Source organism: Bombina bombina, chromosome 11 (assembly GCF_027579735.1).
Source record: "Bombina bombina isolate aBomBom1 chromosome 11, aBomBom1.pri, whole genome shotgun sequence".
In the NCBI taxonomy this organism is placed as follows: Eukaryota; Metazoa; Chordata; class Amphibia; order Anura; family Bombinatoridae; genus Bombina; species Bombina bombina.
Genome location: NC_069509.1, coordinates 33,133,148 through 33,148,592, shown reverse-complemented (window position 1 = coordinate 33,148,592; position 15,445 = coordinate 33,133,148). Strand labels below are relative to the sequence as shown.

General features: G+C 42.8%; 1 protein-coding gene across 6 annotated transcripts in view; it reads left to right on the top strand.

The window, feature by feature from the left end:
- TMEM219 (transmembrane protein 219) overlaps positions 1 to 15,094 on the top strand; it is a 44,454-nt gene extending 29,360 nt beyond the window's left edge. For 5 of the 6 annotated variants that reach the window (XM_053695073.1, XM_053695077.1, XM_053695072.1 and 2 more), the window contains exons 4-6: positions 8,853 to 8,991; positions 13,573 to 13,717; positions 14,794 to 15,094. In XM_053695073.1, coding sequence (XP_053551048.1) covers positions 8,853 to 8,991; positions 13,573 to 13,717; positions 14,794 to 14,928 — 419 coding nt within the window. In that variant the 3' untranslated portion in view covers positions 14,929 to 15,094. Of the gene's footprint in view, positions 1 to 8,852; positions 8,992 to 9,750; positions 9,896 to 13,572; positions 13,718 to 14,793 lie in introns of those variants that run through there. The other variant, XM_053695076.1, reaches the window with a different exon arrangement.
- Positions 15,095 to 15,445: the final 351 nt, after the last annotated feature.

Here is a 15,445-nt window from a genome sequence, read left to right as displayed (position 1 = left end):
TGCTGCATCAGTTTCAAGTGATTTAGCATATGAGTATTATGTCCCTTTAAGCAACTTACTAATTTGCTCCTATTATCAAATTTTCTTAATTCTCTTGGGATCTTTATTTTAAATGCACGAATGTAAGTTTAGATGCCGGCCCATTTTTGGTGAACAACCCTCCTTGCTGATTGGTGGATAAATTCATCCACCAATAAAAAAGTGCTGTCCAGAGTACTGAAACCAAAAAAAGCTTAGATGTCTTCTTTTTCAAATAAAGATAGCAAGAGTATGAAGAAAAAATGATAATAGGAGCAAATTAGAAAGTTGCTTAAAATTGCATGCTCTATCTGAATCACAAAAGAAAAAATTTGGGTTCAGTGTCCCTTTAAGTATCCTCCCCTTACCCATACTCCCCCAGACATTCTTTGCCTCTGTAACGAAGAGGAGGTGACGATGGTGCTCTGAAGAAAATTGAGTCCTTTAATGGGTGGCTTGCCTTTAAGATAGGACTGGGGTTAATGCTGTATCCATGTAAACCTCTTAGTGAGCAGCTGATAGAGGTCGCAGGGAACTTCTTTGTCCTCTCTCTAGCAATCTCTGCTAGCACCCTAATGCTGATAGATTGCTTCTTAGGAACATATCCAGCAAGGGATGAGGCTATCAGGGCATTTTATAATTTATATTTTAAATACTGATGGGTTAATATTCTTTATTTGTAACTTGACTTTCTGGGGGAATTTTATGTATAATAATCCCCTTATCAGTGGAAGTTCTTTATGAAGTAGTGCTTAATTTTTTTGGTCCGTTTTGTTAACAGACTTTACATTTATGGCGCAGTTATATTTTAATTTCACGCCATTTATTCAACACTCCGCTTCTCCTCCCTAGGATCACGTGACATTGCACACGTCAATCATCTTCCACCTTCACACGGAGCGGTGTACTGATTAGATTTTAATTTGCGTAGGAGAAAAATTTAGTTAGAAAAATATTTTTTTGTAACTTGCTAGTAATAAAAGTAAATGCTTTTTTTGTTTTACCAAAGTGTGGTTAATAGTAATTAACATTTATACAACAGAATTACGTTTGAACTTGCAGCTCTGTGTTTATACAAATTGTAGTAAGTAACAGCCCAATATACAAATTCACTTGCAATATAGTACTCCTTAGTATTTAATGGTACTGTTTGTATGCACAAAATATATTTTTCTCACTATTGGTATGCAGTAATCTACAAGCTGTGCTCTCTAAACAGCACCGAGTTTTACATATTAACTTGATACAAATATACTGATAATCTGTTGCTAACACGCTACCTTAAAGGTTAAAACATCGGCAAGCAGGAATATTATGCTTGTATCTGCAGTACACAGTAATACATGATTTACGGTGTAACAAACTGCAAATTAACTTGATCACACAGTTATGAATAATGATATGACAATATTGTAACAATGGCAGCAATTTATTAGTCATCTACGATTAACTAACTTTGTATCCAATAAGACACTCTGTTACTTTTGCAGTCATACTAAACATACAAGCAAGCACTGCTCCTTATATATTAATAGGAGAATAATTTCACAAATTTTAATTGAGTGTTTACTCTCTGCATGCCGAAAACTACTCTCATATTATATTTAACTATCGGCACGCAATAATCCAAAAGCTGTGATCTCTAAACAGCACCGAGTTTTACATATCAACTTGATACAAGCAAACTAATAATCTATTGCCAACACACTACTTTAAAGGTTAAAACATCGGTAAGCAGGAATACTTTCTTTGTATCTGCAGCATACAGCAATACATTACCTAAGGTGTAACAAACTGCAATTTAATTTGACCATATAGGCATAAAAAAAGATACAACAATATTATAGCAATGGCAGCAATTTATTAGTTATTTACGATTAACCAACATGGTATCCAATAAGACACTCTGTTGCCATTTAATTTATACTTAACATATGAGCAAGTTCTGCTCCTTACATACTCTTTGGTGATTCTATCTCTACACTCAAGAATAATTATACAAGTAATACAAGATTATTTGAGGAAGACATTAGATAGTAGATTATTTCAAGACTACAAATAATACTCAATTTACAGTCTACTATCAAGGGATCTCAGTAATCAATATCTACTACTTAGAATTGTTTTCAATTCACATATTACTAAGTGGACAAGTAACTGAAGTATAAATGATTATAAAGCCACAAGAATTGTAATTAATGGGTCTTAAAATATTATAGAACCTATTTTAGAACGCAGCTCTCAAGACACTATACCCACGAGTACATAGAGTGGGGTATAAAACCCAATTACCAACCTAGCTCAAGCAATCAAACAGTTACGCAACGAGTACTCTATACAATTTGGTTGCACTGATTACATTACTAATACATTCCTCAGGAGGTGATATAAGGGTTATCTGATAAAACAAATTCACCTTGTCTGATTATTTACAGACGTGCTACATAATACAAACTACTAGTTGCCTAGGGTTTTTAAGCGTGCCCAATTTTTAATTCATACTATTAAAGTTTAATTTTTAATGTGTAATTTCTTTAACAAACACACTTTTCACGTCATACATATTGATTTATTATATGAGGATGTGAGTGCTATTAGAGTGTACTCTTTTTTTACAACCTTCTTGGTTGTACAGTTTGTATATAATTTGGTACACAGCACCAACGGGCATGCACGATTGTTAATAAGGCCAAAATCAATACGATTACTAGCCCAACCCTCAATACCAATAGTAGTGCCATCGCACCCTCCTTTTCCTCTAGGAGTGTATATATGTGCCATTAATTGTTTTCTAATAATATTCAAAATACATTTAAATCTATTCAAGACATTTTCTCATTTATCTTTGAGACTTTTATCCTCACCATTTAGGACAGTGTTGATTTGGGAGATTTTTTACCATTGGGGGACAAATGCTTATATTATGAGGAGGGTCATGTGTCCCACCTGCACAACTTTGTTCCTCATGTTTGTCTACAATGTTTCAGTCAAAATCTAAAAAAAATCAAAATCTTTGTCAGCTGTTTCTAAAAGATTTACCCATTCAGAGCCCTGTACCTCTCAGGACTCTGCTGCCCTTGACATGCCTCAACTTTCTCCTCAGTCCTAGTCCCAAATTGTTGCAATGGCAGTGCCCTGTGGCTCAACTCAATCTCTTTCTGGGGGACTTTTTTCCCAAGAGATTTTGCTGCACAGCTTCAATCTGCTATATATGCTGCATTGAGCTCCTTACCTACTACAGGTAAGAGGAAGAGACAGACTAAACATGTTTCTTCTAATACAGATATCTCTTCTAACTCCAAGTCTGCGTTAGTCAGTATATCCCAAATCTCTGATGATGATCATACTTGAGAAGCCTCTGAAGGTGACATCTCTGATTCTGACTCTGCTTCGGACAGTCCAGTATATTCAGAGGAAGTTAATTTCAGATTTAATCTTGAACACCTTTGTTTATTACTCAAAGAGGTGTTAGCTACCTTGGATGTTCCGGAGTCCAAACCTTCAGAGACTCCTAAAATTCCTAAACTAAACAGAGTTTATGATGTTAAGTCAAAGTCTCTGGAAGTATTCCCTGTTCTGGATCGTATGTCTGACATCATATCTAAGGAGTGGGAGAAACCAGGGATTCCCTTTTCTCCATTTCCTAATTTTAAGAGAATGTTTCCAATCTCTGATACTATCCTGGAGATATGGAATACTGTTCCTAAGGTGGATAGGGCTATTGCCACCCTAGCTAAGAGAACTACTATTCCTCTGGAGGATAGTACCTCTTTTAAGGACCCCATGGATAGAAAAATGGAAGGGTTCCTAAGGAGAATTTTTCATCAACTTAGTCTTCTCTTGCAACCGGATGCGAGTATTGTGGCAGTTGCTGGAGCCACCACTTACTGGTATGACTCCTTATCTGACTTGATTTTGGAAGAGACTCCCTTGGAGGAGATTCAGGATCGTATTAAGGCTTTAAAGTTAGCCAATTCCTTTATCTGCTACGCTAATATGCAAGTCATTCGCCTGAGTGCTAAGTCCTCAGGTTTCGCTGTTCTGTCTCGTAGGGCCTTATGGCTAAAATCTTGGTCAGCAGACATGGTTTCCAAGTCGAGACTTCTTTCCTTACTGTCACGGATACCAGGCCAGCAAGGCTCAACCCCCACCCCCTAATACCCAGCCACTTCATTTTCACACCGGATTTGGCCTTTTCAGGGCATTTGCGATCTCCCAGACTCTTGGTTTTGCTTGTTTTGTGATCTGTACATCCTAACGAAAGAGCTGATCTCTGACCGCCTAACCCCTTTACGGCTGGCCGGGCTCCTGGAACTTCCGACCGGCCGTGCCTCCCTGAGTACCCGCTGACCTTTACCCCAGGCCACTCCAGCTTCCTTCACCCCAGAGCTCTGCTGTTTTGTGGGTGGGTACCCACTAGGGCAGGCAAGAGGTGGTGTGATTGCAGGAGGGGAGCTCCTTTGGGAACTTGGGGTTTCGGACCCCCTGCAACTCTTACTTCCCATGGCTTTCCCGTTGTATGTTTGATCACCCGTAGCTCCGGCCCCCAGCTACAGATCATGTTGCTTTTTGGACTGTGGCATCTGGGGACCGAGAACTTTCCAACGACACCCTGGAAGTGACACCGCTCCCCCGGGATCACCCTGGAATAACCACCTCCATATCACTGGGACTCTATGGGACTATAACTGCTATGGGGGATGCCAGCCTGTCTGGAGGGGTGGGAATGGAGGGAGATCTGGGGGTCTGATAAGACTCTTTATCAAGATGTGTTTGTGTATATAAGCAGTGTGTTTCTACAATAAAGTTGCTCTTTGTTTCACCCGAATACTGGTTCTGTCTGGTTATTTGGGTGGGCTCCGCTATAATCACTTTGCTCTGCTACATAGCGGCATGTTCCAGGTATAGGAAGGACCCTTCTGGCGGAGCTACCCAGTCGGGGTTGCTGGTGTCCATCACATTTGGTTGGCAGTGGTGGGATGCTTCCGTCTACCTGGAACATTCAAACCACCAACTGAAACCCTCTTAGGATGGAGCAGCAGTATGCTGAGCTCCGGCAGAATACACTGAAAGACTTTCTGGAAGCTCGGGGGAAAGTTGCCTGCAACAAGTCCAAGGCAGCAATCATCGCCGAACTGATGGAAGGCTACCGTGCTAACAAGCCGACCAGTGGGTCAGATAGCCACCAGAGCAGTAAACCACCCAGTGAGGCGTCCACGGCAGAGACAGTAATGTCTGAGGTACAGAGGGAGCTCCAGTGGCAACTGGCCCTCTATGAGACCACCCTGCCTGTGGTAATCACTCGGCTAATATCCGACACCACCCAACTCAAAATGATGGAGGTCCCCTGGATCCACCTTCCTAGCCAAAGAAGCTAACCCATTAAGGCTTCCCGAGCCTTCAAAGACAATGAAGAGGAGATCGACAGCTACCTCAAAATATTTGAAATACAGTGCGAATTGCAGGGTGTTGCCAATACTGAACGAGTCACCCTCCTGCTCGGAAAGCTGTCCGGATGAGCCCTAGAGGCTTTCAACACTGTTCCCTCAGGAGACCAAAAGAACTATGACCTGGTAAAGGAGCGCATCCTTGCCCGCTATGGTCTCACGCCAGAGGCTCACCGGCTGAAGTTCCAGGGACTAAAGAGGCAAGAGGGGCAGCCTTTTACAGAGTGAACACACCAGTTCACCCGGTCCTTGGACTCTTGGTTTGCAAGCTGCCATGTAACTACCCTGGCTGAAGCCACCCAGCTCATTCTGTTGGAGCACTTCTATAACCACTCCCCGGTGGAGGTACGAGAATGGGTCCGAGATAGGGGGCCCGAGACAGCGGACCAAGCGGCTGTCCTGGCTGATCAGTACTTGGATGCCCGGCGTCAGGCACGCCCTGAGCTGCGACCGGTGACCCGCTTCTATACCACCCCTGCTCACCCCCCCGGCGCCTCCTCCCCGGTACACCCAGACCCAACCAGCGCCTGCTCGCCTTTCAGGACCAGCTCACCCGGGGGGTGCTTTGGGTGCAGTCAGATGGGTCATATCCGAAGGCACTGCCCAGCGGTGGAGAAACCAAAGAATCCCCCTCAGGCTCAGTGGGCAAGGGCCCCGGCTGGAGGCTACAGAGCCGCCGCCCACTTCTTGGACTCAGAGGGCCCTGCGGATTATGCTGAATGGGCAAAGGAAGAGGTCGGGACCTACATGAGGTGGACCCCGCCACCGGAGACAACTGCCTGCACCACCGCCAGGTCGTCTGGATCAACGGCTGGCCCAGGGATTACGAGACAGTGGGGCAACTGTTACCCTTGTCCAGCCACACATGGTCATCAATTCGGACCAAACAGGGAAGCCCCTTGCAGTTCATGTGGCTGGGGGTACGGTGCTCTGGATCCTTACTGCACGGGTGCACCTGGATTGGGGTGCCGGCTCCTGTGCTGTGGAAGTAGGGGTTATGAACCATTTGCCCGCCAAGGTCTTGTTAGGAAACAACCTGGGACACCTCGCTTCCTCCTTTGTATAGGACAGCCCCCCCGGATGCTTGCCCTATCACCACCCGCCAGCAAGGCGGACGTCAGGCCACCACACTCCATCTGGGGACCCAGGTAAGTCACTCCGCCCAGACTCCTACCCTGACCACCGAACAGATCTTCTGGGCGTCCCTCACTGACTTCGCCCAGGAGACATTGAGAGACCCGATCCTACCCCTTACCGTGCCCGGGTAGGGACTGATCCTGTGGGCCCCAGGGGGGGTCCAATATCTAGGCAGAGACAGTGGCAGATGCCCTGCTCCGGATATTTGCCAGGGTGGGTTTTCCCCGGGAAGTGAGCTCAAACCAAGGAACCCAGTTCACTGCTGAGCTCACCCGGCAGCTGTGGAGGCTTTGCAGGATAAAACCCCTGCAAAGCGCTTCATACCACCCCAGACTAATGAGTTCTGTGAGAGGTTCAACGGGACCCTGAAGCAGTTGCTTAGGATGTTTTCGGCCTCTCACAAAGACTGGGAAAGATACCTCCTGTTTGCATACTGAGAGGTGCCCCAGGAATCTACTGGGTTCTCCCCCTTTGAATTAGTATATGGCCTGAGGGTGAGGGGGCTCCTAGATCTATTGAGAGTCCACTGAGAAGAATCCATGGGGGAGAAAGGACCCTCCATTGTGACACAACCTATCTGGTAGCCAAATGCTCAGATGACCGGGTCCGTCTGACCTTTTATGTGAACATGCTGAAGGTATACCAGGAAAGGGCAGAGGAAGTAGCCGCCATATGTGCCCCGGCCATGGAGGACTCAGAGAGTCTTCCCATGCCAGAGCTCCCTGCGCGAAATAGGATGCCCCCAGGTATGGGTGACATACAGTTAGATGAGAGGCTAGGGACTAGGCAGAGGTAGCAAGTCAGACAGGTACTAGGGAACCGGAAATACATGTTTTCCACTACTGGGTACACCACGGTAACAGTGCACCGAGTGGAGACCCCGGGACAGACACCCTTGTGACAACTGGCGTACTGGGCCCCCGAGGCAGTTAGGGAAAATATACACAGCGAGCTCAGGGAGATGCTGGACATGGGTGTTATTGAACTGTCCAACAGCCCCTGGGCATCCCCGGTGGTACTGGTACCCAAATGAGACGGGTTCACCCGGTTCTGCATAGACTACCGTAGGCTCAATGACAGAACCACGACCGATGCCTACCCTATTCCCCGGGTTAATGACCTTCTAGATCACATCGCCCGCTGCAACTTCCTGACCACCCTAGACCTTTTCAAGGAGTACTGGCAGATCCCCATGGATCCTGAGTCCATTCCAAAGTCGGGGTTCATCACCCCCTTCGGCCTATACCAGTTTAAGGTCATGCCGTTTGGGATGAAGAATGCTCCGTGACCTTCCAGAGGATGGTAGATAACCTCTTGGTTGGCCTCCAGGATTATGCCTGAGCATACCTAGATGTTATTGCAATCTACAGCGACACCTGGGAGAACCATTTTGTCCTAATCCTTCTTCTCAGAAGGAACCGTTGTTACACAACCTGGATGTCGTGTGTGCCTTAAAGTTCTACTTCCAGGCTACAAAGCATTTTAGGCAGTCTCCTGCCTTGTTCATGGTGTACGCTGGTAGGCGCAAGGGTCAAAAAGCCACTGCGACTACTCCTTTCCTTTTGGCTGTGTAGTGTGATTTGTTTGGCTTATGAGGAAGTTGGACAGCAACCTCCTGAGAGGATTACGTCTCACTCTATCCGTGCTGTGTCTTCTTCTTGGTCTTTTAAGAACGAAGCATCCATGGAACAAATCAGTAAGGTGGCCATTTGGTCCTCTTTACATACGTTTTCTAAATTTTAAAAATTTGATGTTTTTTGCCTCAGCTGAGGCTTCTTTTGGGAGAAAGGTTCTTCAAGCAGTGGTGTCTTCAGTTTAGGTCCGCATGCCTTTTAGTTCTCACTCCCTATCCATTTGTTGTCCTCTCTGGCTTGGGTATTGGTTTCCCAACAGTAATTGAATGGAATTGTGGACTCTCCATGCCATTGGAAAGAAAGCAAAATCTATGCTTTCCTGATAAATTCTTTTCTTTCCTGGCAGCATTTATTTATTTTTCTAATATTCAGGCACCTATATACCTCTAGTGTTCTCCTACTTTTCCTTTATTCCCTCGGCTGAATGACTGGGGGAGTATGGGTAATGGGGGGATACTTAAACTCTGGCTGGGTGTTCTTTGCCTCTCCTATGTCTATAAAAAACATTCATGTTTTTTATATATATATATATATATATATATATATAATACATTTTAGTATGGTCTTTTGTCTTAATGTCCTTTCAATATGTTTTTTCTTTTTTTTTCTTCTTCAGGAGACAGAGAGGATGCTAATATGGTTGTCACTGTGTCCAGATTCATAGAAACCGAGAAATGTAATGCCAGTGACCAGGCGTGTATTACAAGATTCTGTATCACTGTCTTTGGTCCAGAGTCGTCTCTGCCAAACACCAGGTGAGAAGTCGGTTAATGTAAATAAGCAATAAAGAAACAAAACCCGGTTGCTGAGGGTGTTCTAATACAAAAGAAAGGGGGAAAAAGTAAGCTCAACTACACATGATATTAAATGTATTATAATCCTTTTACCAATCTATACATGAGGAGGTGCATCCTGGTAAGTAAATATGCACAACAATTAAATAGAAAAGTGGCTATACCGATATAAGGTATGTCCAAAAAGACCAGGAAAATTGCACCCTCCTTAAATAAATAACACAACACAAGGCAGGGTATATATGCAAGTTAAAATAGTTTATATATTAATGCAGTTATAATTTAATAAATAATTACATATACAAAATAAACACAGAGACACACATAAAAGACAACACATGGGCCCCACATACAACCCTAAAAGTGACTAAGCAAAATAACAAGTAGCAAGTTGGTCAGTAGACATAAAGTATGAAGTTGGTTATCCCAATGTAACTCCTGGATAGCGATTACTATAGACAAAACATAGGTCAGTTCTAGAGTCACAGTTCATCTCATGTAATGAAATAGCAATAACAGCATGCAGCGGTAGAGAAAGCAGCAAGTCGTTCATGTAATGTTATGCTGTCAGTTAAGCATGAATGAAGTGACACCACGCATGCAAAGACACTTGAAGAGAGTAAATGAAACACTCCCGCTATAACCCTGTGTGGGGTATCCGCATGAGTATGGTTGGAATGGAGAGAATGTAAATGTTCGTAATCAATATCCGTTTAACAGACAGGTGATCCTACTATATCCAGGAGGCGTGCTGACCCATATATGTTACCTCTCCTTGATGAATATTTGGATACTGGACGTTCAACTCACTTCTCCTCCACACAGGGAAATCTTGAAAAATAGCGGGTAAGAGTGGGGGGATCCCACGGTTGTAGTGCTGCGCACCGACGCGTCCTTCTGCGCATTTCGCTCCATAGCAGAGCAGCAAGGAGCTTCTTCCAGGTGATACCACAGTGCTCTGAATGGTTCCTCTTATTGGCTGAAAAGATCATGTGACTATTGCGTCATTGATTCAACAGAAAGCGTTAAAGTGGCACTTGCTTAATTATTATTTCTATTTGCAAAGTCCGTAATTATGCTTCATATGAATAATTCATATCATAGCTGAGGGTGTTCTCACCAGATGCAGAGCTCCTCACATCCAGTACTGCTGTTGACAATACCCTATCCTCTTCCAGCAAACACCTAAGCACTGTACTGCTGCCGACATACCCGATCCTCTTCCAGCAAACACCTAAGCGCAGTACCGCTGCCAACATACCCTATTCTTTTCCAGCAAACACCTGAGTCCAGTACCGCTACCAACAATACCCTATCCTCTTCCAGCAATTACCTGAGCCCAGTACCGTTGCCAACATACCTTATTCTTTTCCATCAAACACCTGAGCGCAGTACTGCTGCCGACAATACCCTATCCTCTTCCAGCAATTACCTGAGCCCAGTACCACTGCGGACATACCCTATTCTTTTCCAGCAAACACCTGAGTGCAGAACCGTTGCCAACAATACCCTATCCTCTTCCAGCAAACACCTGAGCACAGTACTGCTGCCGACAATACCCTATCCTCTTCCAGCAAACACCTGAGCGCAGTACCGCTGCCAACAATACCCTATCCTCTTCCAGCAAACACCTGAGCACAGTACTGCTGCCCGCAATACCCTATCCTCTTCCAGCAAACACCTGAGCGCAGTACTGCTGCCAACAATACCCTATCCTCTTCCAGCAAACACCTCAGCCCAGTACTGCTGCCGACAATATCCTTTTCTCTTCCATCAAACATCTGAGCCCAGTACTGCCAGCTAGAATATTGTTCCAAGAAATAAACTTGCATAATCTTTAACCAGACTAATATTCCTTTCTATCACATGTAATTCTACAGTACATCCACCAACCAAAACAAAGGTTATCATTACTTGTACTCATTTAGAAGTGATGTCCATGTAACTTCAATCACTTGCATAAGAGCCTTGCATGATTTTTACCAATTAAACAGTATCCTAGAGAATAGGAAAACAAGAGGCGTCCGATAGTGTAGTATCGTAGAGACCAATGATGTTAAGAGCAATAAAAACAGCTGGATACTCACAAAAGTCGGTGCACATCCAGTGCAATAATGAGCAGACCGAAGCTTCAGAGCCACTCCAAGGCTGACGGCTGGGCTATATGTAGTGTGTCTCCAGGTCAGGACTGAAGGGATCCAAACAGGAAGTAGTACCTATGATAGGTCTACATTTTCCCAGTAGGTGAAGTACGGTCCGTGAGGGCAATAACCCAAGCTCAAGGCACAGGTAAAAAGAATTTATTAAAACAAATTAAAACATAATAGTTGCCCAGCAACGCGTTTCTTGGCAGCAATTCCGTTTCATCAGGCTGTATCGCACACATGTGTCTTGCTCTATTTAAACCTAAACCCTACCAATAGGAAGCACAGATCGTTACGTGCCCGCCAACACGCCACACTCCAAATAGCGGATTGCTACATAACCGTGTGGGCTTGTTCCAGCTAGGGCCAATAGGATCGCCGAAAAATCACATGCCCACCAGAGCGTGATGCCCCATAGGGCCATCGAACCAGCGAGGTGGTCCAATTCCTGACGGCACATGGAACGATCTGTTTACAAAAACAACAATTATACATCAGCACAATATTAAATATAAAAGACCATCTTAGAACAACAGCTAAAAGCATACAAAGAAATACAAATGTCAAAAATCGACACATCGCATGCCGATTAAAGGCTGAACAAATCATGACCTAATGCTATCCTCACCATATGTGAGACATCTTAATATCACAATCATGGCCAATATATAGGGTGATTATGATAGAAGGGAAATTAAAAATGAATAAAAATTGTATGATGATAAAGTGAAGGTTGCTAATCATAATTAGATTGGTGTAGCCCTAAAAGTGAAAAAATATATATAATAAGAAAATAAAATAATTGTAGATAGAAAAGGGGAGGGAGATAATAAAATACAGACATGTATACTAATGTGAGAATCAACCCAACACAATGTCTATTAATTCAATACAAATAATAAAAGTCTTGTGAGATACAAATAAGATATGAACAGTTGTTACAATCATATATTGTTTATATTGAACCTATATGCTAAGCAATCATTAGCAACATTGTGAGAATCTAGAACCTATCTATATAAAAAACACAAGGAAAAATGGGTGATGGAGGGGCGAAGGTTATATATTGTGAAACAGACCACTGAAACGTGAATATAAATAGGAACCCAAGGGGCATATATAGGAGATGTCAATGAACTGGAGTCATGGGGCATAAAGGAACCACAAGCCGAAGGGGTTAGAAAGCCGCCAAATCAATATTCATATTAAGTCCCAAAGGATGGAGTGTTTTCAGCTTGTGGATCCAATATGTCTCCCTCTGTCTAAGTCTCAAAAATCTATTGTACAGATATGATGTGTTTATACTTTCAATAGGGATAATATTGTAACAATCAGGGTTACCATTATGTTTAGTATAGCAATGCCGGATTACGCTATGTGATTTTTTGTTATTAGTAATACTGCGCGAATGTTCAGACTATCTATGGCTGAGGAGCCTAATGGTGCGGCTGATGTATTGTATGCCGCATACGCAGGATAACAAATAAATCACATAGTGTGAAGCACAAGTGAGCAAATTCTTATTAGGATAGATCTTTTTGCTCGTATACAAAGTAAAACAAGTCTGCCCATAGCCAATATGATGGCACATTTTACAATTTTTAATACCACACTTAAAAGCTCCTCTTCTTTTTTTAAAACAGTCGGTTAACTTATTATTAGTAAGCGTAAGATGACTGGTAGGCTTGTGGATATTTTTATGTTTTTTTATGTTTCACGATTAACGATTACCAATTAAATGAGAGCCTCACATGACCGTCACCTATCAGATGACCTTAAGCCAGTCAGATGAGTCCCACATTATCTGCCAATTTCCATCAATCAAATTAGAGGCACATAATTGCCAAAGGAAAACCTTGCGTTACCTAGTGAGAGCCCTGTTATATACTTGCAAACCACTATAGTCATCTTAAAACAGAGTCCTCTCCATTCAGTCCAAGAAATCCGATAGAAAACTCCACAGTCCTTCCACTTGTTACTTATAACTTACACAAAGAGAAATGCCCACTCTTTTATTAAGGCTAAAAGAGTCAGTAGCATTCAGCTAACTCCAATTCTTGCACCACTTTTCCCTATCAACAGTAACTCATATCTACAGCATCAGAGCCCTGCTTGTTTCACTGAGCTAAAGATGTCCTACATCTCAACTCCCACATGCCAGACAGATTATCATAATCATTAGTAGTGTGGCACTAAACAAGTACAGAACGTTGTCCTGTTCATGGTAATTGAGGGCTGAAGTTTGAAACTACATCACCAAAACCCTATGGGGGGGAGCAAGTGTTCCCAGTGTTCAATGAAACCCCTCCACAAGTCTCCTTGCCAGTTTCACCAAAATTGTGTGATAAAACAGCAACACAACATAGACGTGTACTTCACTTTGTGTTTCCTGTTGCAGGTTACTATCGCAGTGCTCCGAGAGTGCACCCAGTGCGGTGTCCTTACCTGACCTGTATGTGGCGAAGCAAAAACCGGACTCTCCCTCTCGGTGTTACAGAGTGAGGTATTCACCAGACCCTACTCTGCAAACCATGGTGTCTCTGGTGAGTTTAAACACTAATGTATAACTCAGGGCTGCCCCCTCTGAGCCAATGAATACTGTGTGGGGTCCAGCAGGCTTCATTCTTAAAACAGTAATACTACTTGACAAGTAGCACATGTGAAGATGTTAGGAAAAAAATGGAGGAATTTGTTTATATGTGAGTTTGTGCAATAACACAAGTGCGTCCTGTTGGTACTTGAGTTAAACAACAATGCTTCATATATCACACCAAACCATTGCTTTTCTTAAAGGGACATTCTAAACCAAAAATTACAAGCTATATAGTTATGTGTTCTTAAACCAGTGGTTGTTCTATACATTTGACTGACATTTTTGATTGGCTCACCAGCCTTGCAGCTCTCAACCAGGCTTTTACGTTAAATTAAACACATTTAGCTCTGTTTAATAGTCCAGAAAATTACATACTCTATCTTGTCATTTCTGCTTTAGTGTGCCCCTTTAAGTTTGAATACAGTAAACTACCGTAAATCTTTGTTTCAAATTATAGACTTTATTTTTGTATAATTGTCCTCTGGATCTACAGGTGAAATAAGTTCTATATTTATATACACAACTCTCCCTTGTATTTTGAGTTCTGTATAGATACAAATCAGTATAATCTCTGTGTAAAGTCAGGCCATGCCCTGTATGTGTGCCTTGTAATCACATACAACAGATAAGAAAACCAAAAGACGATCCTTGATGGTGGTAAAAGTAGAAGACATCTTTATTGGTATAAAGTGAAACTCACACAGAAGCTAAACATGCTAGTAAACACATGCAACAGATACACAAGAAGGCAGACGCTCGCAACCTTCGGCTTTTATCGATTTCTGCTTATCAAAGTGCAACACATTAAGATCTTTATTTGCACAGATCTGAGTGTGTTGCACTTACACAAGAAGAAACCCGGCTCCTAAAAGAGCCTAAGGGCGCAAGTGGCTGCCGAATGCACAGGCCTACTAGTGCCTTACAATAGATTACCGCTTACACATGACCCTGCAATACATTGTTTATTATACAGCACTGCTCACACCATGCATCCTGTGAAAGTCACGTGACTTCTTTCCTCTGCAGAATGAGCGGACACTCTGCTATACACGATTGATGTACACAGCTCTGGTTCTTTCCTTCCTCTTGGCATTATTCACCCTATCTGGTGCCCTCTGTATCCATATTTTCAAAGACAAGAGATCCCAAGGGCTGCTGTGAGAGAAAAGGCCACGTTCCTCCATATGGCAGCTGAACTGGTTCATCTGATTCAGAATGAGGTCCTTGGGAGGGAGAAATACTAATAAAACTGATGGGGTGTTTTTTTCTTTTTTACTGCAAATGGATGTAAAGTTTACCACAAATAAACAAATCTCGGTCTAGTAAAGTGTGAGTGTAATTTGTATTTCAAATGTAAAAATTTACACTACAATTCTTACCCCGATCTCAGAGCTGTGGTTTACTGTTTCTAAACTAAAAAGTGTGACAAAACATTTTATATATATTTATGTTTATTTATTTACTGTAAATATTCCACATTCCAATGTTTTGCACATAGCAGCAGAATATGTTCTATGTATTTCTTTCTAATGACACAGTCAGTCCACGGATCATCAATAATTACTGTTGAGAATATCACTCCTGGCCAACAGGAGGAGGCAAAGAGCACCACAGCAAAGCTGATAAATATCACGTCCCTACCCACAATCCCCCAGTCATTCTCTTTGCCTACAGTGCA